At 32.0% G+C, this 25,050-nt stretch overlaps 1 protein-coding gene across 1 annotated transcript in view; it reads right to left on the reverse strand.

Moving 5' to 3' along the window:
• The window catches only part of LOC149575105 (agamous-like MADS-box protein MADS1), a 57,400-nt gene extending 33,248 nt beyond the window's left edge, over positions 1-24,152 (reverse strand). Inside the window, exons 1-2 of the mRNA XM_089814964.1 lie at positions 23,965-24,152; positions 9,821-9,893 (exon numbers count right to left, since the gene is read on the reverse strand). Of these exons, the coding sequence (XP_089671090.1) occupies positions 9,821-9,893; positions 23,965-24,146 (255 nt within the window). The 5' untranslated portion in view covers positions 24,147-24,152. The remainder of the gene's footprint in view (positions 1-9,820; positions 9,894-23,964) is intronic.
• Positions 24,153-25,050: the final 898 nt, after the last annotated feature.

Here is a 25,050-nt window from a genome sequence, read left to right on the forward strand (position 1 = left end):
TTCTAGACCCTATTGTTACTCCTAAACTCATCGCACTTATTAGGTTCAATTTGATTCAGCCACCACCCATGGCTACCTACAACCCTCCATTCTCAAAATGTGAAAAGATAGAGATCTAGTAAATAAGAAACACAGTATAGTGCTTAAGAAAGATGAAAATGTAGGCAAAAAAGCACCACCGAATAACCAGAAAGGAAAACTCTAGAAGGAAATGGAAAAAGGCATGCCAACCCAAGTCACAAATACAAATATAATTAATGATCCCCCATTACATCCATTGTTTACATCATCATTATTGAAAGAAGTGGCAATATCTTCTGATGTTTATGATTTAAGTTTTTTTTTTAATTCTGATTATTTTAAAAAAAATTTACCTTAAAAAAAGTAAATATAAAAAAATGCTTTTTCTTTATTTTTAAAAATGTTTTCCAATAAGAAATTGTTGTTTTTTCCTATATGAATATTTTTCATAAAGTTTTGAATGTGTTTTTAATAAGTATTTTTCCTACAAATTTGTTTTTTTATAAAATAATTTTCCAATAAGTATGCAAATTGGAAACATTTCTTTTGGTCCACATGCATACCTATTGAAAAAACCAATCCTCCAATCGCAAGCCAAAGGGGTTAGTTACTACTATGTTTTCTTGGCATATCAATCCAATCAGAGGGCATCGTCATGATCACTTGCGACACATTCTTGGTGGCGTCATCATGAAATTGTATCTTGTGGTGTATTCTCTTGTATGGACTATGTAGTGCAAGCACTTATATCAACTATGTTATACAGGGACTTAGATCAAGTGTTATCCTTCTTTTTACGTTATTATTGATGATATATTTTATGTAATTTTCTTGTTCTTAGTTAATTAGGAAGTATATTGTAAGATTTGGTGCATGACTCTAGTCAAAACTTAGAATGTACTAATCTATCATTGGAAAGTATTAGTTGATGCTCAAGTTTCTTGATTCCTAATCTCTATCATATTCTAGTAAGTGGTTCATCAAAATTTCCTCACTCCAGTTTTTTTCATTTTGTCATTCTTGGTGCAACATTGGTTCTCATTTCCTCCTATGGAGGAGTACTAGTCATTATCTCGGATCATATTTGCAGAATATTTGACATTAAGGAGTGACTCCAAGTTCTTTACTCATCTTTTATAAAAGAAATTTATCATTGCGTAAGGCTTTGTTCAAGTCTCATAAATCATTTTAGGCATTATGTGTTCTCATCTCTCTTTTGAAGACAAGTTTTGGCCCACTGGGTTTCCTCAATTTCTCAAATTGTGAGGAATTGCAGTACACTTGTACATGATAACCTAATATGAGGCAAGGCAAGAGGGGATAGAGTTCACCTCCCTGCCACCCTCAGTCAGAGTTACACATAAAAGCTACCAAATAGGAGAAGCCACAAGAAATTATAGAAAAATCAATACATATTTGATAAGACAATCTTTATTCAATGTGCTAAGCATAAGGCATACCTTGTTACAGCCATATACATTCAAATTTCTATAAGCGAGCTTAAGAGCTTGGGAATACAAATCCAAATCTTATTAGTTTCCTTCTATCCAACTTAATTCTACATTTTCTAATCCTAGATCTCTACTTTTATAGCCAGCAAGACCACAAGTCAGCATGTCAGGCAATTCATTACAAATTACAGGTCTTACCCCGAAGGAGAGTTCAACTACCTTACAAACAAGAAAATTAACTTCCGTGGGGATAATGATAGGTCCACACATGATCCAAGGATAGATTTCCAAGTGCATAGAATGCCATGATGTCAAACAGAACCTTGCCAAAGCCAAACCTACATGTTACTCGAGCTTCTTGGAAATAAGCATGCCTTGAACAAAGAGAAGGATAACTTCCACAAATGATGGAATTAAATTCTGCAAGCTTAGGCAAAGGATCCACGATAGGTCTACACTAGGGGGCTAATGGTGTGTAAAATAAAATACACGAACAACAACGACCATTCTCCAAACTCCAAACAAGAACAAAGAAAGGAAATATTATTTGTTGTTGCAAGATTGCCAAAGTGCCCAAGATGTTCTTGCATCAAACACCTGAGGTAAATAGAGAATTGATGACCACATTAGGAAGTCATATGATGCTCTAAGAAGTATCATAAAGATTCAACAGGGCTTTTGTGATCCAAGAACTATCTTCAACAAGTTTACCCTGCCACTTAACCAAGTATTCTTTATAATCCTTTCCTCTGGTACTCTTACTAATTCAAGTATCCAAAATATTTTCAATTCCTTCTTTCTTCTTCTTAGGATAGTCAAGTTTATCAAGTGTTTCTTTATGTGATTCATGATATTCAAATATGTCTACAATATTGAACACTAGTGAAATATCCATATCCTTAGACAATTCAACTTCAAAAGTATTACCAGTGTTATGTTTCTTCAAGATTCTACGAGGCCCAAACTTCATCTTCAGCTCACTAGAAGTGCCAACTGGAAATCTACTCTTCAAATGTACCATTACCTCATCTCCAACCTCAAAATTTTTATTTATCCTCTTCTTATATGCCTTGTCTTTATATCCTTGACTAAGTTTTCATATAGATTACTTTTCACTTCTTCATGGGAATTCTTCACAAAGTCCACAAATTCTTTAGCTTTAGCATTGTTCTTACTTCAACATCCATTTTTTTCAATTCATTAGTTCCTACAGGACTCATGTCATTTATAATCTCAAAAGGAGTCTTCTTTGTACTTATATTCACAAAATTGTTATATGCAAACTCAGCATGTGCCAATATCAAATCCTAATTAGAAGGTCTATCTCCAATCAGACATATCAAAAGGTTACCCAAACTTGTCTTCATGAATTTAGTTTGTCCATCAATCTATGGATGAAATACAGAACTAAACTTAAGATCGATATTCAGCTTCTTCCAAACTATCCTCCAAAAATAACTAGTAACTTAGTATCTCTGTTTGAAATAGTAGTCTTAGGCAATTCATCAAGTCTCACAAATTCTCTAAAAAATAAGTCTGCTATGTGTACTGCAGCTGATGTCTTCTTACAAAATATGAAATGTGTCATTTTTTGAAAAATTGTCAACCATTATGTAAAAGATAGGATCATTACCTCTCTAAGTTCTAGGTAATCCCAGAACAAAATCCATACAAATACCTTTCCAAGGTCTGTGAAGAATAGGAAAAGATGTGTACAATCCAATATTATGACTACTTCCTTTAGCAACTTGACATATTTTGCAACTCCTTACCATCTTTTGAACATCCTTATATATCAACGACCAAAAGTATCTTTTTAAAATCATCTTTATTGTCTTATCAATTCAAAAATGTCCTGCAAGTCCACCACTTTGTTTTTCTTTAATAATGTTCTCCCTCATAGATGATCTAGGTATATACAAGTGAATTCCTTTAAACAACATGTCTTCCTAAATTAAATAATCAACCCACTTATCTTTTTCATTAGTTACAAGGTTCTTACAAGATTTCCAAGGTTCTGGAAATTCAAGTTAACTTTCATACAAGTTCTTCAAATCCCCAAATCCAAGCACTTCAACTCTTTTCTCTATCAACAAACTCCTCCTTCTACTCAATGCATCTGCTACCTTATTAGACTATCTGCTCTTATGTTTCAACACAAAAAAAAAGTTATTCATATAACAACCCACTTCATATGTCTTTGATTCAACTTATTTTGACTTTTCAAATACTGTGAAGCTCTATGATCAGTGTAAAATACAAAATATCTAGATATCAATAATGTATCCATTTCTTCAAATCTTGAATAATTGCCTTAAATTCTTGATCATAGACTGAATATTTTCTCTTCTAGTATCTTTCAATTTCTCACTATAGAACGCTATAGGCTTACCCATGACTCAAAACAACATTAAATGACATTACCACTAGCATTAAAGTCAACTTGAAAAACTTTGTTAAAATAAGATAAAGCAAGAATAGGTAATTTTGAAACCTTCTCCTTTAATGTTTCAAAAATTCTATTTTCTCCATGTTTTCACTTGAAATCATTTTTATTACCTCTCATAATTTTTGTAATAGCATTACAAATTGAAATGAAATTTCTAGTGAACTTTCTATAAAAACTTGTCAACCCATGAAATGATCTAATTTCTCCAACAATCTCAAGTGTAGGCCAATTAAGAAAAGATTTTACCTTCTTAGGATCCACCTTCAAACCATCAGTAGAAATCAAAAAACCAAGATACACAAGCTCCTCCTTCATAAAAGAATATTTCTTCAAATAATTTATCAACTTGACTTCTCCTCTTTCAACCTCTACAAAACTTATCTGATGTGCTCAAGGTGTTTCTTTTTAGTCTTATTCTATATTTGTATATCATCAAGGTATATAATCATAAACTTACACAAAAAATTCTTCAAGACTTCATTAGCCTCGTAAAAGTACTAGGCACATTAGTTAAGCCAAAAGGCATAACCAACCATTCATACAAACCTTCATTAGTCTTAAAAGAGGTCTTCCATTCATCTCCTTCTCTGAGCCTAATCTACTGATAGCCACTTTTCAAATCAATCTTTGTAGAATATTTTTCTGCACTCAATCTATTCATCATGTCATACATCCTAGGCAAACGAAACCTATAATTTATTATTATCTTGTTTTTAACTCTAGAATTGATGTACATTCTACATTATCCATTCTTCTTAGGTGTTAATACAATAGGTACTGCATAACTTGGACTCAAACTTTCTATAATCAAACCTTTATCAAGTAGTTCTTGAACTTTTCTATTCAATTCTCCATTCTCTGCAGGTGTTAGTCTATGTGGTGCTTCATTAGGAAAACTAGCTCTAGGTATCATTTCCATACAATGACTTTTGTACTTCTCATAGGAGGTAATCCATTAGGAACATTATCAAAAATACTATCTTGAAACTCATTCAACAAAGATTGAACCTCAGGTGCATGCTCAAGTTTATCTTGTTTCTCTATCTTTTTTGAAATAAAAGCAAAGCAAAAATTTTGTTTCTTCATATCTTTCACAAACTGATTTCCCTCAACTAAACAAACTCTTAAAGAAGTACATTGACTTTCTTCACATTTCTCAACCAAAGGAAACAATACTTGTTTCCTTCCATTAGCAGAAATAATATACTGATTCAATCTACCATCATTCAAAGCTTTGTTATCATACTTCCAACATCTTCCCTAAAGTATATGACAACAATCCATAGGCAACATAACACACAAAACTTCATCAAAGTAATTTCCAATCCCAAATTTAAGGTGGTGTTGTTCACTTACCAGCAATTTATGTTCATCCTTGATCCAAGCAATGTGATAAGGGTTAGAGTGTCGTAATCGAGCTGCAATTTCAACTTAGTTACTAATTCTTCAAATGCAAAATTTTCAGAATGGACACTGTTAATAATCACATTGCAACATTTATCTTTAATCTTACATCTAGTCTTAAAGAGGCTTTTCCTCAAAACGGGTTCATTATCCTACTGTTCAATCCACAAAGTTCTCCTCGTCAATAGATTCTCTCCTTTATCAGGTTCATTAGGTGCATCAATAACCCTGAATCAAAGCATTTTTGCTACTACTACTCACTTTCTTACGAGAAAATGTACATTCAAAAGCTATATGTCCCTCTTCACCACATTTAAAACACGTTCCTGTAAACCAATATCTATCTTCTCTCTTTCCATTACTATTATTCCTAGAGTGACCATTATAATTACCTCTAGTGTAGTTACATCTTACTTTGCTTCCAATGTATTCTTTCCATCCAGATTTTTCTTTGTTAATAGGTATGCTATCAAATCTACTGCTATCTCCACAAGATCTTCCTCTACTTTTCTTAAATCATCCAACTCTTGTTCTCTGTCTATTCTCTTATTTCTTTGCCAACTTTTCTTCGGCCTTCAAAGCATACAAATAAGCTTCCTCTACACTTTTCATCTTTATAAAACTGATTTCATCTTGTACAGAATTCCTAAAACCATTCAAGTATCTAGCATATTTCTCAACTTCAACATCAATATGTCTAGATCTAATGTCAAACTTATAAAATTCTTCAATATAATCCTTCACAATCATATACTTTTGTCCCATATTTTGCATTCTTTTCAACAAGTTAATGTGATAATCAGCAGGATGAAATTTCTTTTTCGACTTACCAACCATCTTTACCCATGTCTTGATCTTTTCTTTTCCTCATCTTTGTCTATCAATTTGCAAACGTTCCCACTAAAGAGATGCATGTTCTTTCAATTTTGTAGCATCAAATCAAATATATGTCTCAATCTCAGAGATCCAATCAAATAAAGCATCGGTATAAAGTCTTCCGCTATAGGTAGAATTTTCAAAAATAGGTATTGAATTCTCTCTATTCAAATCTCTCAAAAGTCTTTCTTCATCTTTGTCCACTGCAAGTTAATGATTCGGTGTTTCTTCTGCTTCTTCTTCATCCCTAAAATCTTCAAGATGTACTCCTTCTTTGGGTTGTTTCAACATCTTCAAGTCTAGTTGCAATCTATCTCAACATATCCATAATAACATTGTCTATATTTATTTTACCTCAACCATATTGACGATAGTTTCTGCAAGAATTATAACATTTTGCAAGTTATAGGTCAGAATCCAATTCTGCCACCCTAAAACCAATCTTCAACAATGTTCTACATGATCCCATACTTCGCCAAGAAAGAAAATCACTTTGATACCACCTGAAGCAAGGTAGGAGGGGATGGAATTTACCTCCCAGCTGCCCTCACTCAGAGTTACACATGGAAGCCACCAAATAGGAGAAACCACAAGAAATTATAGAGAAGTCAATGCATATTTGATGAGACAATTTTTACTCGATATGTCAAGCATAAGGCCTACCTAGTTGCAGTCATATAAATTCAAATTACAATTAGTGAGCTTAAGAGCTTGGGAATATAGAGCCAAATCTTAGTATTTTCCTTCTATCTAACTTCATTCTACTTTTCCTAATCCTAGATCTCTGCTTTTATAGCTAGCAAGACCCCAAGTTATCCTATCTAGCAATTCATTACAAATTATAGATTTTGCCCCAAAGGAGAATTCAACAACCTTACAAACAAGAAAGTTAACTTTCATGGGGGAAAGCATAGGTCCACATGAGATCCTAGGATAGATTCCCAAGTGTGTGAAATGTCATTATATCAAAAAAGACCTTTCTGAAGCCAAACTCGCATGTTACTCAAGCTGCCAGGAAATCAACATGCCTCAAACAAAGAGAAGGATAACTTTTGTAAATAATAAAATTAAATTATGTGACCTTAGGCAAAGGATCCATGATATGTCCACATTAGGGAGTTGACTGTGCAGAATGAGAAAACATGAACAATAATTACTATTTTCCAAATAGAAAACAGGAAAAGGAAAGGAAATCTTTGTAGTTGATGCAAAATTGTCAAAGAACCCAAGATGTGCCCCATGCATCATAATATGGCTTAGTAGTTGGGACTCATTTTACATTGTTAGTTTTTGCACGTTGTCCCTAAGTAGCACTTAAGTTAGGGGGTATTGGTATAATTAAGATGTTTTACCTTGTTTATTGCTCACCTTAGTACTAATTCCACTTTAAATAAGCTTATTGGGAAAATGCATAAGAGAAGTTACATTATTTAAACTTTGTGTGGGCTTATCATGTTACTATTTCATCACATCCACTTATAGTGGATGGAATTTTCCAATTTAGAGGTGATCCATCTTTAGTGCACATGTGACTCAACCTTTGGTGGGTGATCCATATTTTGCAATGTTATCACACTATCATCTATCCACATTTTGTGTATTGGTATCTTTTCATGTGGACTATCATGCAATGAAAGAATGACACTTTCACTTTCTCATTCAATCCTTTGCACTATCCTTTAGATAACCAAGGGGCGTCTCATTCACTCATTTGTACTCACCTTGGCTCTATAACCAAGGGATTTCCTATGTAATATTCATTCTAGTTGATTTGTGTTGATTCAATCCAATTAGTGTATTAGATTCTTGGTGTGAATACAATTTATTCTTGTCATATTCATTCTCTCTTGTTATTATGCTCTCTATTTGGTCTCTAGATCTTGGGTGGCTATGTTCGTAGCCATATCTTACATATCTAATGGGTGAAGAAGTTGGAAGGGTTTCGAAATAATGGGTATACCAAACTCATTTTCACATAACCTATTCACAAATGATACTTTACTCTTTGGTCACATGTCTATGTCTAAATCCCAAAACATCATGAATATTCTCTCTTATTGTTCATCTTTGTGTCAATTGATCATCAAGTCAAAATCCAAGCTATTTTTAATGAATGTTCCTCCTTTAGTTTAATATCAACTTAAACGAATTTCCAACTTTTTTGTTTTCTCTCTTCCTTGGAAATATTTAGGTATTCTATTCTTCTTGGGTCTTGAAAAACATAATTTTTTGAGGAAAAGATCATATCTTCAATTTCAAAGAAAACGTTTTCTTAAAAATTAGCAGTAGAATATTAGTGATAAAATAAGTTCTAAATCCAATCACTACATATCTTTCCATTCTTAATTAACTGCTAAAAGTTTATCTTTCACAAATCAAATATTTTCTTTGATATACAAATATGAAGAATAAAGAAAAGATTTATCTTCTTTCTTAGAGTAAAGATTGTATTCCTCAATAAGGAAAACATTCCTCTTCTTTCTTAGTGTAAAGTTTGTACATTCCTAAAATTTAATTTGGAGCTTGCACCATACTTCATTGAAGCTTAAAATAATGCCCTTGGAGGAAAAATGTTATGGAAATTTTACATAAATCCTTTATTAAAATGGTGCAAACTCATTTTACCCAAGTAGTTAAAAATGCTCCCTAGGCCACACATCAAGCGATGAAACCAAGAAACCATCCAACCACGCACAAGAATATTGAAATTTGAGAAATGAAGAAAAATAAGACTGAACTAAATTTTTTGAGAAAAACTTATAATTAATAGATATGAATTGATGATACAAATGTACAAAAGAGCTTTTATAAACAAGTAATGTTGGAGTGGTTACACCTACCCTAAAGGAAAAATTAAATGCGACATTATTTATAAAAAAAAGACTGATATGGTGACACCTAATCTATACAATAATAAAAATATGAATCATATGACAACTATGCTATCCAAAGTAATCTTGACATGCATGAATAGGTGCTAACCAAGAACAAGTTAGAAAATTCCTTATTCATACCAACTATTCACACTAGGCAAGTAATTTAATGAAGTATAATTCTATCTTACGCTGAATTTTGTCACTTTGTTAAAAAACTATATGTTTAAAGATAAAAGTAACATGTTTATTTTTCTACTGAAGTTGATTATCAAGAATATGTGAAAATTTTCATTAGGATCATTTAACTTCAAGAAATCATATATCATATATTTGACAAAGTTTTATTTATATTTCAAAGAACTTAAATCACAAATCAAACATATCAAAATTAATACACACTAAATTAAGAATCTTATATATAAATAAATTATTTCTATTTAATTAAGTGTAGATTAGTAATATTTAGAAAATATATTATTAAATAAATCCATTTACCTCCTTCAATGATTGTGATATTTTTGTTTAACCGTCTTATTTTCTCAATATTATCTTATAACCATTTACGCTAAGTATTGATCTTACTGAATTTTCACATGACACAACGAAGACTGAATTATTTTATAATAAAAGGAAGCTGGGCTACTTAAGAAATTAAAGAAAATTATATATGATAAATGTGATTCCTCTCCAATGTATATGTGACAAAAACCAATGCCTTTTAAACCAAGGGAAACAGACCATACCTGGAATTTAGATGGCATTTTACCACTATTTCTAACGTTTTTATGATATGCTTGAATAATTGTATTCATGTCCCTGCCCACAAAATTCTAAGATTAGGACATGGTAGTTTTAATTATATTTTTTTAATTTACTACGAATACATTTTTATATTTGAAGCATACGATTATATAACTTATTTAAGCTATTCTAATTTGAACGTCTTTTGAACAAAACATTCACGAGCAAAATTGTAATATTCTTTTTTATTTAACTTATTAGATCTATTAGATTTTCACAATCTATCTATGCTGTAAATTTGTATCATCAAAATGATTAAAATTGTTCACATTCCAGAAACAAATTTACAATACAGTTAACATATGCTAAAAAATCATAAAACTGATTTGGTTTAATTTGAAATTTTAGATAATAATACATTATTTTTCAAATTAAAACTATGATAAAATAATAATTTAAAGAAAATAAATAAAATAAAAATCATATATATATATATATATATATATATATATACACACACACACACATTTAGTTATATGTAAACACGTGCCTAAGTTGTGTTACTTTAATTGGAGAGGTATATAATTTAGATAATAAAAAAATTATATAAACAAATTGAATTGACTGTAATTATATATTATTTATAATATAATAAAATAATTTAATTCACATTTTATTAATATTTTAATATTTGTTATTATATTTTAGATGGAATTAAAAATCATATTTTTATATATACATGCATACAAAAATATAAACCTTCTTCTATTACCTTTTTATTATCTATATATAAGTAAATAAAAATTCTTATAATTTAGTGCTTGATAAATTTTACATAGTTTTTTTCTCTTCTCTACTTTTATATAAAATAGAGAAGTTTTTTCTCTTCTCTACTTTTATATAAAATAGAGAAGTTTTTTCTCTTCTCTACTTTTGTATAAAATCGAGAAGTCAATGAATAACAAATGCCACATAGTAGCATGTACTTGCCTAATAATTATAGCTAGAAAAAACTATTAATTTAATAAAATCTATACTAATTCAATAAATCAAATTCTGAAAAAAAAAAATTAGCAAAAATGTAGAACAAATAATTTAGTGTGGTGAAGTAGTGATTGTTAACTATATATATATATATATATATATATATATATATATATATAGTATTAAAAAATGATAATGCTAAGTTATTGATTAAACACTATCAATTTAGAAATTTAAAAAAAGTTGTTGCAAAATTGTTTTTGCTTTTATCCTAAACTCATTATATTTATAATATTTTCCCAATATCCTTTGTTCCACCCTATAAAAAGAATTGAATTGTAATTTGTGCATAATAAAAATGGAAATGACAGAGGAAAGGAAATTGTTTTTAATAAGATTGTATTAAGCCTAAGCATTTTTATTATTGTCAAAGGTTGTGCAATCAAATATCATCATTATGAGCATCATATTTAAATAAATGTATTGCAAGAATTTTGGTGAAAATGTAAAAGTAAGGTTAAACTCTATTATTTTACAAAAATAAATAAGGTTTACATATTTTTATATTTTTTCATTTAGGGTAAAAATTAAAGGGTATTTATCAATAAACTTCAAAACTAAAAAATTGGTTGATATGTTCAAAACTAATTCACTAATTGTAGAAAGTGAATACAATAGAACTAGCCTACAACAAGTATAGTAACTAAATATATTAAAAATATATTATTAAAGTGCACAATTCATTCTTTAGTGAAAGATTGATTTGTAATTATGATTAAAATGTTAGTTACAACATAAAAGAAATAACATATTATACTTAATATATAATTGTGATTTATTAAAACATTATTAAAAATATAATAATAATTGTTAGTATAATTTTTTTTTTTTCAGTGCGCCTGGTAAACTTTTTTAACGTGACCGGTAGCGCTAGCGCGACACGCCCACCGGTACCACGAGGACGGGGGAGACTAGAACCCGTGACCAACTCCTTGCAATAGAGAAGATTTAGCCAACCGAGCTAGGGCCCCCGCCCAATATAATTTTATTTATTAGTTATTTAATAGTAAAAATATATTATATTAATAGGTGATCTACATTATGGTTAATGAAAATTTAGTTGAATAAAATGTAATAAGAAGGAGTCTCAATCATAAATAAATTATATGATATTAAAAATAAAAAATAAAATTTAAACATTACAAAAGTGACTTATGATTGGTGCAAAATAATATAATTATTGCACTCATTTTAACAAGTGAATGCAATATATATTGCCTACCAATATATATGTTTATATTGATGATAGAATAATTAAATTTGTGTATGTATTTATTTTATTTTATTATATTTGTATCATCTACTTGTGTTTTACTATACTTATGCTAAACACACCAATACATCTTCTTTGGTTGTGGTAGGCTAGATTTTCTCTTTCATGTTAGTAACAAGTGCAAACTTGCTTTTAGTTTTTGCTATAAATTTAATCTTAATTTAATAACTTTATTATAGTATATAAAATATTTTAATAAATAAAAATATTATATAATTATAATAATAATCATAGTAATAAAGATTTTTCTATTATAATTATTAATTCTTAATTGTAAAGTATAATTAATTTAAATTTTCATTATAAATATAATTATTAGTTGAGAATAATAATATTAAATATAATATAATATAAGTATATAAATGTATATATTATATATCATATAATAGAAATAGAAGTGTATATTGTATAATATAAGTATATATATTTTAACATTTTTAATTGCATGAGAAAAGATATATTTAGTAAACATAATATTAAAAATAGAAGAATCTAAACTAAATGATATTTTAAAATAAAATACTAATAAATCTCTCAAAAAGTATTAAGTTTTATAATCTATGAAATCTTGCTCATATATAGTGAAATTGATTAATCCAATAAAATTATAGAGAAATATTTTATACAAATTAGAAAGTTAAATTGTTTGCATCTATACTATCCAGAACGCATTAATATTATAATAAAATTTAAAGATGATTTACAATAGAAATGAAAAGTTTCAATAACTAGTTAACATAGAAATTTAAAAAATCATCAGAATAATACTTAGCCTACCCGCAAGTACTAATAAGAAAGTACTAGTGATAATAAAAGGCTCAATACTTAGTAGCATGTCTTTGTTAAAGTCTAAATGAATAGAAAGATAAAATATTAAACTAAAATATTAATTTATCTAGTAAATGAAATTTATGATCGAGAGGGTTTCATGCATCGCTTGAGTTTCCTTGCGTACGGCTCTCTGTCTGAGCTTTCCTTCTATGTTCTCCATCTGTCATACCACATTTAGTGCAAGATTTTTTTAGGGTTACTTTATAATGGCTCAGCTAGCTGCAACCTAGTAGTTGATATTGGTGTTCATGTTGCTGCTTTAGAAAGTCATGGCACCACCATTGAACAAACATCCGAGTCACAAGTTCATCCCAGAGGTTTTTCACGAGGTAATCCTGATATTATCCTTCCTTTGTAAGAATTTGACCCTGCATATGAATGGTTAGAACAACATACTTTGATAGGGTATTTTGTGGATAGGACTCCTCTTGAAGCCATGCTTCAAGAATGGGTTAACAAGAGTTGGACTCCTCATGGAGTCTGCCTTGACGTTGTGCAAAACCTTACCAAAAGTTTTTTTTTAATTCCGCTTCGCTAACCCATCCCAAGCTGATGTGGTTTTTAACAATAGCCCTTGGTTGGTTTGTTCCTCCTTGCTTGTGTTCCAACGATGGTCGTGAGACTTTATAGTCTCTGATGACTAAAAGCTTAGGGTGCCTCTTTAGTTTGAGTTCCTTGGTCTACCCTTGCCTTGTTGGCCATTTATTGAATCCATTACCAACACTCTTGGCAAAGTTGTTACTAAGGAACATGAGAAGTTTTTCAATGCTTGCCCTCAGAGGCGTGTTTTCATTGAGGTTGATCTTTCCAAGAATCTCAAGGATTCTATAGAGATTCAAGTTGGCTCCCACACCTTCTCTCAAAAGGTGCTCTATTTGAACCTGCCCAACACCTATTATAGGTGTCAATCGACCTAACACAAGATTAGGGATTTCCCTTTAGTAGTACCTAGTATTAAATCCCCACCCGAGGATACTCCTGCTAAACCAACAGAAGGAAAACAAAAGGAGAAATGGACCTCTATTGGACGCAAAGGCAAGGCTTCCCTAGCTCCCAATAAGATGTATGCTACTACAGTTTTCGTTCCTCCTACACAAATAGGAGCGCAAACCTCAACCCTTAAAGGGTCGACGACAATTTCATTAGAGTCAAATCATATTGATTCATAGGTTTCACATCCTGTTGTTTCACAGGGGATCAAGGCGGCTGCGAGGGCTACCACTCCTATAGTGGTTCACACTCTACTTGCTGCATTTTCTATTGCGACACAGAATGTGCAACATTCTCGCAATCCTCCCGAATGTGCTGAGAAACCAAAAGAGACATAAAGGGCTATCATTCTAGGAGAGTTTCCTTCTCATTTTACCCCAATTTCTACATTTTTACAAAATAGCTACTCCTCTCTTGAGGATGAAGAAGATTTGGAGCAGTTTTCATGATTTTTTTTACCATGGAATGTACAAGGTCTCACAGACCTCTCCCAAAAGTACTATGTCAGGGATACCCTTCATAGACTTGGCAATTTAGATTTTTTTTGTATGCAAGAGGTTAAAATCTTTGGTTTCATGCTTTCTTCTACATGTTGCATCATTTGGCCAGACGACATTATGTTTTCGTCTCAGCATGAAACTAGTTGAGGTGGTGTAGTTACTCTCCTGTCACCTCATCTTCATTCTATTATTATTTCACATGGTTCTGACTCCATGCATAAAATTATTTGGATATTGCTTTCTATCAATAATCATTCTTTTCCAGTATAGTTAATGTTTATGCTTCTAATGATGTTGTGGAAAAATCTCAACTTTGGTGCTAGGCAACTTTGGTGTTGGATGGCTAACAACTTTCCTCTAGCTACTTGGGTTATGTGCGGTGATTTTAATATGGTTGAGCTGACCTCTAACAAAGAAGACATTTTGTCTTTTCACTAGACAGTTGGGGAAAGGGAAGCGTGGTACTACATGTGCAATAAATTGGCCCTATTTGATCCCAATACTAACTGTCGCCAGCAAAGAGGGGTCTGACACACTTGGTCTAATTTTTGAGTTGGCTTTGACCATTTATTAAAATGTCTTGATCGTGCTATGATTACTGCACATTCTATTTTTGCCTTTTCTAAGGATCGAGAGCTACCTATCATTCCCTTGTTAGATGTGATGTTGTCAAACCAATATCCCATTTATTTTTCCATTTCTTGGCAAACAGCTATCCAGTGAGATGTCAAAATGTAGTTTTTCCTCAACACATCGGTGTTGACACATTCTTCCACTATTGCTCACATCCTATGTGTCTGGAATTTAGAGCCATGTCCTCACTCTCAATCTGGCTGGATTCAATGGTGGAATGATGATATTACCAGAACCGCTAGATTTCTTTGCATCTATGGGAGGCAGTTGGCAGTTTTCAGAAAAAGGTCTTATGAATCCAATACTAAGGCCCTTAGGAAGGCTTATGAAGCTCTTACCCTTAACCTGTTTGATACTAATTTACAAATCTAGCTTGCCAAGCTTCACCATGACAAACAAATTACGGATAATTATGCTACTAGGGGAGCCCAAATCAAAGCTCACCTCCATTGGTTGGAGGTTGATGATAAAGCTTCTAAAGAATTCTTCTAGGATCTAAAAGCCTGTCATAGCAAAGTTAGGTTTAAAAAGATTAAACAGGGCAATGTCTCCAATCTCCCTAATATCCTGCAAGATTTTGTGCTTCATTATGAAAAATGTTTTCTCTTCACAAGGAAATTCGGTTGCTTCGAAGGATGCTCTCAGAAAGTGTATTTTTGTTACTCCAAACCACCTAGCGGTCGAGCAACGGGCTTTCTATGAGTAGCTTCTCACCATCAGGGACCTCAAAGAGGTTGTCTTTTCTATGGCAAATAACAAGTCACCTAGGTGTGATGGGTTCCCCTGTGAATTTTAGAAAAACCTTTGGGAGTCTATAGGTCCAGACTGCACAAATTTTATCGGGAAACCTACCATACTAAGAGCCTAGGAGTCATTATTAACAAAGGAAACATTAAATTCATACCTAAAGTTGGTGACCCTGAGGATATATGTAACTAGCAGCCCATCACCTTGTTGAATGTGTCAGACAAGATCATTTCTAAGGCTTTAACTCCTAAGATTCGTCATCTCCTTCCTTTAATTTTGCGGCCAGAGAAAACTGGTTTTATTAAGTCCAAGTATATTCTTGACAACATCATTGTTGTTTGGGAATGCATGGAATGGACTCGCAAATCCAACTTGAAAACTTTGTTTTTGAAAATTGATGTTGTCAAAGCTTATAATCGCATTGAGTGACCCTTTATTTTGGCTATTCTTTAGGCTTTGGAGTTCGGCCCTAATTTTCTTCAATCTATGGAGATGCTCTTTGGCAATGCTAATTCTTGTATTACCATTAAGAATTCTCAATCTAAAGCCTTCGAGTTCTTTCTATCCATCAGGAAGGGTTGCCCTCTAGCTCCGACTTTGTATGTGGTTGTTGCTGATGGGTTTGGTTACTTACTGGCCCACTCTGTTTCCTTTGGTTTGGTTCGTGGCATTTCCTTTCCTAAATCTTCTTCCTAACTTCTCTATGGGCATTTCTCTAATGATTCTTTTCTCACTCTTTTGGAGAACGAGGAGAACATTGCTAATGCTTTGCAATGCTTGGACACCTTCTGTCAAGCTTCTAATTCAGCTATTCAATGGCACAAGACGCTCTATTATAGGCAACCTTTTCTTCTAGTCCCACCCTGGCTTGCTCAATTCAAGTGGAAATGGGTCACTCATGGGGAGATTTTCCACTTTCTGGGCATTCTCTTTGCTTTCCAAGCTTCAATGGTGGACTTATGGAATGTGGTGCTCCAAAAAATTGAAAAAAGCTTGACTATTAGCTTACTAAACCCCTTTCTCTTATGGGGAAATTCCAGATTTGCTCAAAGGTGCTAGCAACTACTCATGTTTATTACTCCTCGTGTTGGGCTCCTTCCATAGCCTCTTACCTCAAGCTGGAATGCCTACTCCATGACTTTCTTTGGGCGTTTGGCTCTGACCACCATGGCTTTCACCGAGTTGCCTGGGATTTTTGTTGTCTCCCCAAGAGTCTAGAGGTCTTGGCCTTCTTTCCACCTATAAACAAGGGGTCGCACTCTACGCTAAGTGGATTATTCGTGCTATCACTAGTGATGAAGCTTGGAAAGTGTTGGTTTGGCACTACATTGCCTCTAGATTTCCCATCAACGAGCCTACATGGAAAGGGATTCACTTTCAAACCCTTCTTGTCATGCAGGAACCTATTCACATCCAGGGCTCTTTTGTTATCAAAAGCAAATGGAAGGTTTGGGAAGTTGTTAATCCTTGGCTTCGTTGGCCTAGTGATGGGTTTCGTGATGGGCTTTCCCTGAATTAATAGAACCTTTGGTGATCCTCATTGTTTGCCATTTAGGGTGTTCCTCTAGCCAAGACTCAAGGTGCGAGTGCTCTGCATTTCTTCAAACGTGGCATCAAGACTCCTAAAGACCTCTTTTCCAGGGTCTCTATCAGTCTCAGATCTTGGGAGGATATTCAAGTCCAATTTTGTCTTACTCGTCAAGATTGACAGACTTTTGATCTTCTGCTCTCTGCAATTCTAGATCATTTAATTCACAAGGTGGGAATTCAATCTGTTCGAGCTTGGCTTACTCGTCAAGATCGACAAACTTTTGATCTTATGCTCTTTGCAATTCCAGATCATTTAATTCATAAGGTGGCCATTCAATCTATTCGAGCTTGGTGGAAGGATTGGAAGTGGTATCCTACTACGTTGTTCACCAATTACAAGCCAAGCTTAGGATATCGTTGGCTCTCTCCTCGTCTGCCCATGGTGGATACTCTCAACCAGCAATGGCATCTGCAATCCTCTCTTTATCAATGGAGGATACGTTTGGACACGATTTGAAGTGCTATCTCTGAGCCCAAGATTACCCATTTTGCCTAGTGCCTACTTTTTTAAGGGCTTCCCCTTGGGCCATGGCTTAAGCATATTGGGCTTCCTGATCCTCGATGTCCTTTTTGTGGGCAACCGAGATCGTTTATGCATATGTTTCGGTTCTGCAGGCATGCTAAAAATTATTGGCATTGGATTCATGATTTCTTCAATCCTTTTAGGCTAGAACCTTTTTCTTAGCATATGGTTGTGTTGGGTGATTCCCCCAAGATCCCTAAGAAATTTACCCAGATCTGGGATACCTTCCGGATGAAGATTTTGTTTACTTTATAGAAGGATAGGAATGTTTTTCTTTTCACCCACAACTTTCTTGATATTAATGTTGCTAAGTACGCTAAAGCATCCATTTGTAATAATGTCATGATGCAAATTCAAGTCCAAGCTAACAAAGTGGCTCTGGAGGTGATCCATCTTCAGGAGTTGTTCAATCATTGGGGCAACGCTCCCTGTATGCTTGCCAGAGTGCCTCCCGCTACCTCAGTTGACCATACTTTGCCCAGGGGCCATCGTCAGGGGTGCAGCTCCTCTACTCGCCGCTCACACACACCACACTCATAGGTTCCCCTCCACTGCTCTCCTAGTGGTGGCGATGGTGGTTGGCAACATCGTTGCTCACACATACCACACTCGCAGGCTCCCTTCCACCACTCTCCTAGTGCCGACGATGCTAGTTGGTAGCGTCACCACTTGGCTTCTCTGCCTTGACATGGTTCCAACTGGTCCCAGGGGCTGGTGGCTCCCCCTCTTGGTGCTCCTATTGCTTCTAGCAAGTGACCATTCCGCTTGAATTGGCTATTCCTCCACTGCGAGCAAAGGAAAAAGATAAAGACGAGGTTCTTGATGATGTTGTTGATGGATGGACTATTCCTAGTTCACCTGCTAACCCTAGGGATCACTGGGGTTTCAATGATCGAGATGAACCACCCCCTTCGGTTGGCACTACTTTAGCGGTCTGAGGGGTTGCTTAATTTTTTTTTAATGAATAGTTGTTAATTCCGGCTACGGCCATGTGAACTCTCGCAAGGTGATCTTGTATCCCTCGACCATTTTTTGTGAATTTGTAACAAGCATATTAATTTAATAATGGAAAAGGATTTCATAAAAAAAAAATGATTGAATAATATATTTATTTTCTTAAAATAGTTTAATGTAAATAAATTAAATTCTAATTAATTTTTAATTTTTAATTTAATTATATTTTTAAAAAGAATAAAAAATATCTTGTATTTATATTTGTTATCACATATGAATAAAATGTTTATCTAAAAAAGTTATCATAAAATTTAGTATTAAAAAAATAAAATAACATGATTAAAAAATTAAACCAATATGAATAAAAATAAGAACAAAAATATACTAAAATAATTATAAAAAATAGAAGCTAAACTAATTTTTTTTTTTAAAACTAAAAGTTAAACTTATTTAAAAAACAAATTAAAATAATTTTCAAAACTAGAACCTAAATCAACATAAAAAAATTAAAATCAAACTAAGTTATTTACTAAATTACTAACTTCTATTTTCTAATAACTTTGAAGTGTATAGTTGTAAATGAGAACTTTTGAAAAAAAGACCTAAGTTTCCATATAAAAGCATATTATCTTAACAAGCTATCAAATTGGTCCTTGAAATTCTCAATCCCATTTTCAAATTGAAAAGACCTTAAAAATGTTTAAATAATGAAATGTGATCTTTGATTTCAAATAATTTACATACAAAATAGAAATTTGATGATAAAATTGGCAATGCCTATGCCAATGCTCATTTAGTTTTGAGTACATCTTGACCAAATGCTCTCATACACTTGTATACCAATAAATAGATACAATTTTTTTAGAAGTTGGACTCAATCCCATTTCAGGAACCTCATATTCATGCATCAAATTTATTTTTTCACTAGCTTGAGACAATGCTAAGTATTAGGTTCCAGCCTCTATCTACATTTTTTAAATAAACACACATTTGCATTAGGGAGAGGATCTTCGAGCTACACACCTTAACTTCACGCACCTAGAGATCCAAAACTATATGTAAGATTTGGACAATTTTTTAGTATTTCTTTGCATGTAAGTTGATTGTTAAAGTCAAGGTTTCAACTATATCAACAAACATAAAGTAGTCAAAAATGGTAATTTCAGAGTATTACCTAATACCCCTTACATTCTTGCATAAATAGTTGGGCACTTCGAAATGTCATATTTGTGATCAAATGTCTCTATAGTCATTATTGAATATCATAGTAGTGGTGCACAAATAGGTCAATTATTAACCAAAAATGCTAAAAATGATAGACTATTAGTCCATGTTGATTGACTATTGATACCTAGGTACTATTATGACATGTTTTGAATTCCTCCCACTAATGAGTGACTAAATGAGTTTTAATATACCAATTGAAATTCACTTTATTTCATGTTTTATACAAATATTACATGTTTTCAAAAACCACCTCACTATTGTTTAACTTTATACTTTTTATAAATTAATTTCCTAGTTTTTAATTGATTCAATGAATTAATTTAGGAGATATTGAAATTCAATCATTTTATTAGTTATTTTCTTTACTAATTTTTAATCTTAATTTTAAATTTTCTAAGTTGTCTTAATAATAATTTTTGTTTATTTATTAACTTTATGTTATTTTTATATTTCATAAGTGAAATCTAGGCATGAGTTATTAAATTGTATAAATATTATTTTTAATTTAAAATATTACAAATATTAATATAAAATGATATAAACTATAAAATATTATTCTACAATAATATATCATATATGTAGTCTTATTGATCATATATAATTAAATAATATATTAATTAAATTATATTAAAATTAAGACATAATAAAATTAAAATTAAAATTAAAAATTAGCAATTAAAGAAATTATAATTTATAAAAAGTGTGAGCTATTGACTTGTATTTGTGTATAGTTTAATTAAGTATAATAGTTAAAATAAAAATTTAATAATTATAGTTCAATCAAAAAAATATTAGTTACAAGAGAAAATTTGAATTAATTGTAATAATTAAATTTAATATTATTTAATTAATATTTCATTCATATTTTAATACTCTATTCATATTTTCATAGGTTTAGAATGAAACTTTTACAATATTTTTTATAAAAGATTATTTTTTTTTAAAGGATTAAAAATTTGTATTTTTTTGAAGTATATATATATATATATATATATACACACACTAAAGAATAATATTATTTAACATAAAAATATTTATGTTTCAAAATTGTAAAGGGTTTAACTTGGTTGAAGCAATGAGTTGTCATTTTGGATATCGGGTTGGAATGTCAAGAAAGACTTTTTCTGGAATTTTAAGTTGTGATTCTTGGTCTTTCATTTGTTGTATTTGTCTCATTGATTACTACTTTTTTATTATTAACTAGATTGACTCTTAGCCAAAGAGGTTAGGCACGCATGGACCGGTATCGAATAAAACTTGTTTGTGGATGACCTCCATCAAGAAAACAAGATTACTAGATTTTTTCCCAATATGTTACCTTATATTTACATAATTAATATAATATATTAACAATTATTAACATTCTTAGAACATTAAAGGAATAATAATTGCAGGAGATTTTTTTAATTATTTGATGAATGCACACTGATTTAGGAGAATGTTAAAATAACTTCTCCAACTCGTGATGTATTCAATACAACTTGTAAACTATGACTGCACGCATTCATTACGTCATTCATTTGGGCAGACCACTTCTCCGCAACCGCATCCAGTCGGCGGAAGACTAGCTGCCGTATGGCACCTCTGAAGCAAATTTTGAAGAAAAAATTATTCTTTTATTTTTTGAATAATTTATCATAAATATGATCTAAAAATTGATAACACAATTGAACATGATTAAATTTAAAAATAATTGAAATCTTAACATTCGATAAAATGCATATTAACTTATCAAACCAACTACCAGAGAGAGATTGGCTCTCTCAGTTTCTGAAAATAGTGGTAATCAGATATTTCCCACTTAACATATCAATTCTGAGTACTTATAATTTGATTCAATTCTCAACATATTAGTCAGATGCTGAAATCTATCTAATGACGTTCTGCTCGACAGAATATTCTCTTCCCACATCCCATTATTGTCTAAAAGTTGGCAAAAAAAAGTATAGAGGAATTTATACCTAACATTCTTTACTTTCACATGCTTGGCAGCAGTCATAAATCAGGAGACAAAGTGCTAAAGAGGGGACAGTCTCGCGTTCCGAAAAAAATACAGTGAATTGACGGATTTCACAAACCTACTTTGGGTGCTATTAATTAATTGTTTCTACCATGAATTGACGGATTTCACAAACCTACTTTGGTTGTTATTAATTAATTGTTTCTACCTTAAGTTTCCTGTTTTAAATGCCACCAACACATCATGCACTAAGTTTCATTCCAAGATTAAAAGTGCTAAATAGTTGATGCTCAAGCTAACTTTCCGCACTTATAGTTTCTAATTTGTATTTTGAAATTTGTTTATTTTTTTGATAAACCTCCATAGGTGAGTGAAGAGTTTAAAGCTAACCTTTTGGCTTTCCCACATTTACAGAGCTCTATAAAGAGCTAGAGTGCAAAAAGGTCAAAAGTGTCATTTTAAAATGTTTGTCCAATAGCCACTACTAAGACCATCTAATACATGCTCACCCAAAAAACAGCACATTTTACACAAATGGACCAATCAACCAACAAAAAATTAAAAAATTAAAAAATGATCAACTATTAGTACATGTGTGATCGGCTATTAGTACATGTTCGATCATTTTTGAGAGTTTTACATAGCGAGAGAAAGGTAGCCCTAAAGTGACATACAAAGGTGGCAACTAGCACATTTCCCTTGATCCAAAAGCCTCTTCTATTGGAACAAAAGAAACACATAGAAATAGAGATTCAGATGAAAGCTATACTAGATGTTCTTTGAAAAGGCTCATGCTTAATTTAAAGCTGGCCAGTGTGAATTTGTGGGAGTGAGTTATAAGGAGATAACATAGCTAACCCAAGACTTAAAAATGGATTTAGTATTTTATTCTTTTTTCGTGTCAATTATATATATTGATGTACTTGTACGCTTCTTGAATCAACATTTGGGATCATATTCTACGATACATCATCAGAATAGTATACAATATACTATTCTTATGAGGGATTATGGAGTCACATATTTAAGATCATGGATAATGATATACTTGTAGGCTTCTTAAATCCACATTTGGGATCATACTCTACAATCCATCATCAGATCATGGAATTACACATTTCTGAAATCAACATTTGGGATCATACTCTACAATCCATCATCAGAATAGTGTACAATATACTATGCCATTGTCAGAATAGTGTACAATATACTATTCTTATAACAGATCAATGAGTTCCACATTTGGGATCAGACTAGATGATCCATCATTGAGATAGTATGACTTATATTCTGATGATATATCGTAAAATACGATCGGAAACTTTGATTCAAAAAGATGCACAAAGTTAATCCAAAAGTCTGGAAATGTATCTCCTATTTATCAATGGCTGAACTTACCCAACTACTGCATTCAGAAAATCTACAATCTAGATAACTAATCAAGCTAATCCAATACAACTTGTATAATAGCGAGCTATTTCAGATGTTTGGGATCAATATTGCAATACATTATCTTATCTCGACCATAGAGTGTGTTTAGTTCTCTCATTTTGATAATAGATCTCAAAGTATGATTGGACACAGTTAGTCAAAAAAAATTGAACATAATCTAAATTAAAAACATTTGAAATAACTAAACAAAGCCTTTGAATTCGAACAGTATTGAGATTGATGATCTTTGGAGAAGGCCTCGTGCTTTACCTTTATGAGCATCACTTAGATCCAATGAGTGCTAAGTGTTCCATCTATTTTCATGAGAAATGGATTCATGTGTGAATCACTACTTTTAAACATAGATTAATGAATTTGGCTTGAAAATTACACAGTCAAATCCTTTAAGCAATATTTAGGTATGAAGAGAGGGTGTAGCATACCTGGGGCCGGAGAAATGAGAGAGTTTGCCGGTTTGAGAAAAGATAATGAGACCAACTTGGGCGTCGCACAAGACGGAGAGCTCACGTGCCTTCTTCATTAGACCATTTCGCCTTTTGCAAAAAGTTACTACTCTATTCTTTTTGTCCTCAATTTTCTTGGCTTCGGTCTTTCCTCGCCCCATTCTTTCCTTTCTGGGCAGCGGATGGTCTGCCACGGAAACAAGTCTGCCCAAAAAACGTAACCAGCTGAACGATACGAGCAATAGAAATAACTATCTTTGCAATTTTAAGCAGTATGAAAGGACGATAAGACAATGGGTAGGTGCTGATTTCAACTAGAATTTAATCCTCCTCATAATCATGTCACCAATAAAATGCAGAGAAAGTACGAGATTGAATGGACAGTACAAAACAACGCTTAAGTTGGTTTAAGTCGCTGAAATGAGCAGTCCACATTAATGGTTAGAGATTCATCTTAGTTGTTCTTTTAACCTATAATTTGTATGGACTTATATTTGTAGAAAATTGTTAGGGTTAGTTTAGATTGTGGAATTGTAGAAATTTTCATTCTTACAAATTTTGAATTAATCAAATTAAGAATTTGTGAATCTTCAAAATGATTTTTGATTTTCTTTTAGAATTGTTTGGTTCATTTGGAAGATGAGTGGGAAGATACATTATATGCTTTTGGTTTTTCAAATTGGAACTGGAATTAGAATAAAATTCTTACATAGAAAAAAATCATTTCTTTTGAAGGTCACTACATTTGTCACTTCTTCCTTCCAAACCCTAGAAAAACAAATCAAACAAGAGAAAAACCTAAAACAAAATCCCAAGCTCAAATATCTATTACAACCAAAACCTAGTGTACAAATTATAAAATTGTGTTATCATAGATCAGATATGTGATGGGCTATGTGTTTAGGGTAATACAAATTTGCAGCCTATTTGTTTACATTTATGCAAAACTTGATCCATCTCCTTCTCAATCTCTCTTTTTAAGTTTGTGAATGTATTGCTCACTATGATGGTAAAGCTTGTTTGCCTTAGAAACTTTGGTTTTGATGAAGGAAAATTACCTCTAAG

The sequence above is a fragment of the Cupressus sempervirens genome, chromosome 2, assembly GCF_028749045.1.
Source record: "Cupressus sempervirens isolate cs-2001-9-10 chromosome 2, ASM2874904v1, whole genome shotgun sequence".
Classification (NCBI taxonomy): Eukaryota; Viridiplantae; Streptophyta; class Pinopsida; order Cupressales; family Cupressaceae; genus Cupressus; species Cupressus sempervirens.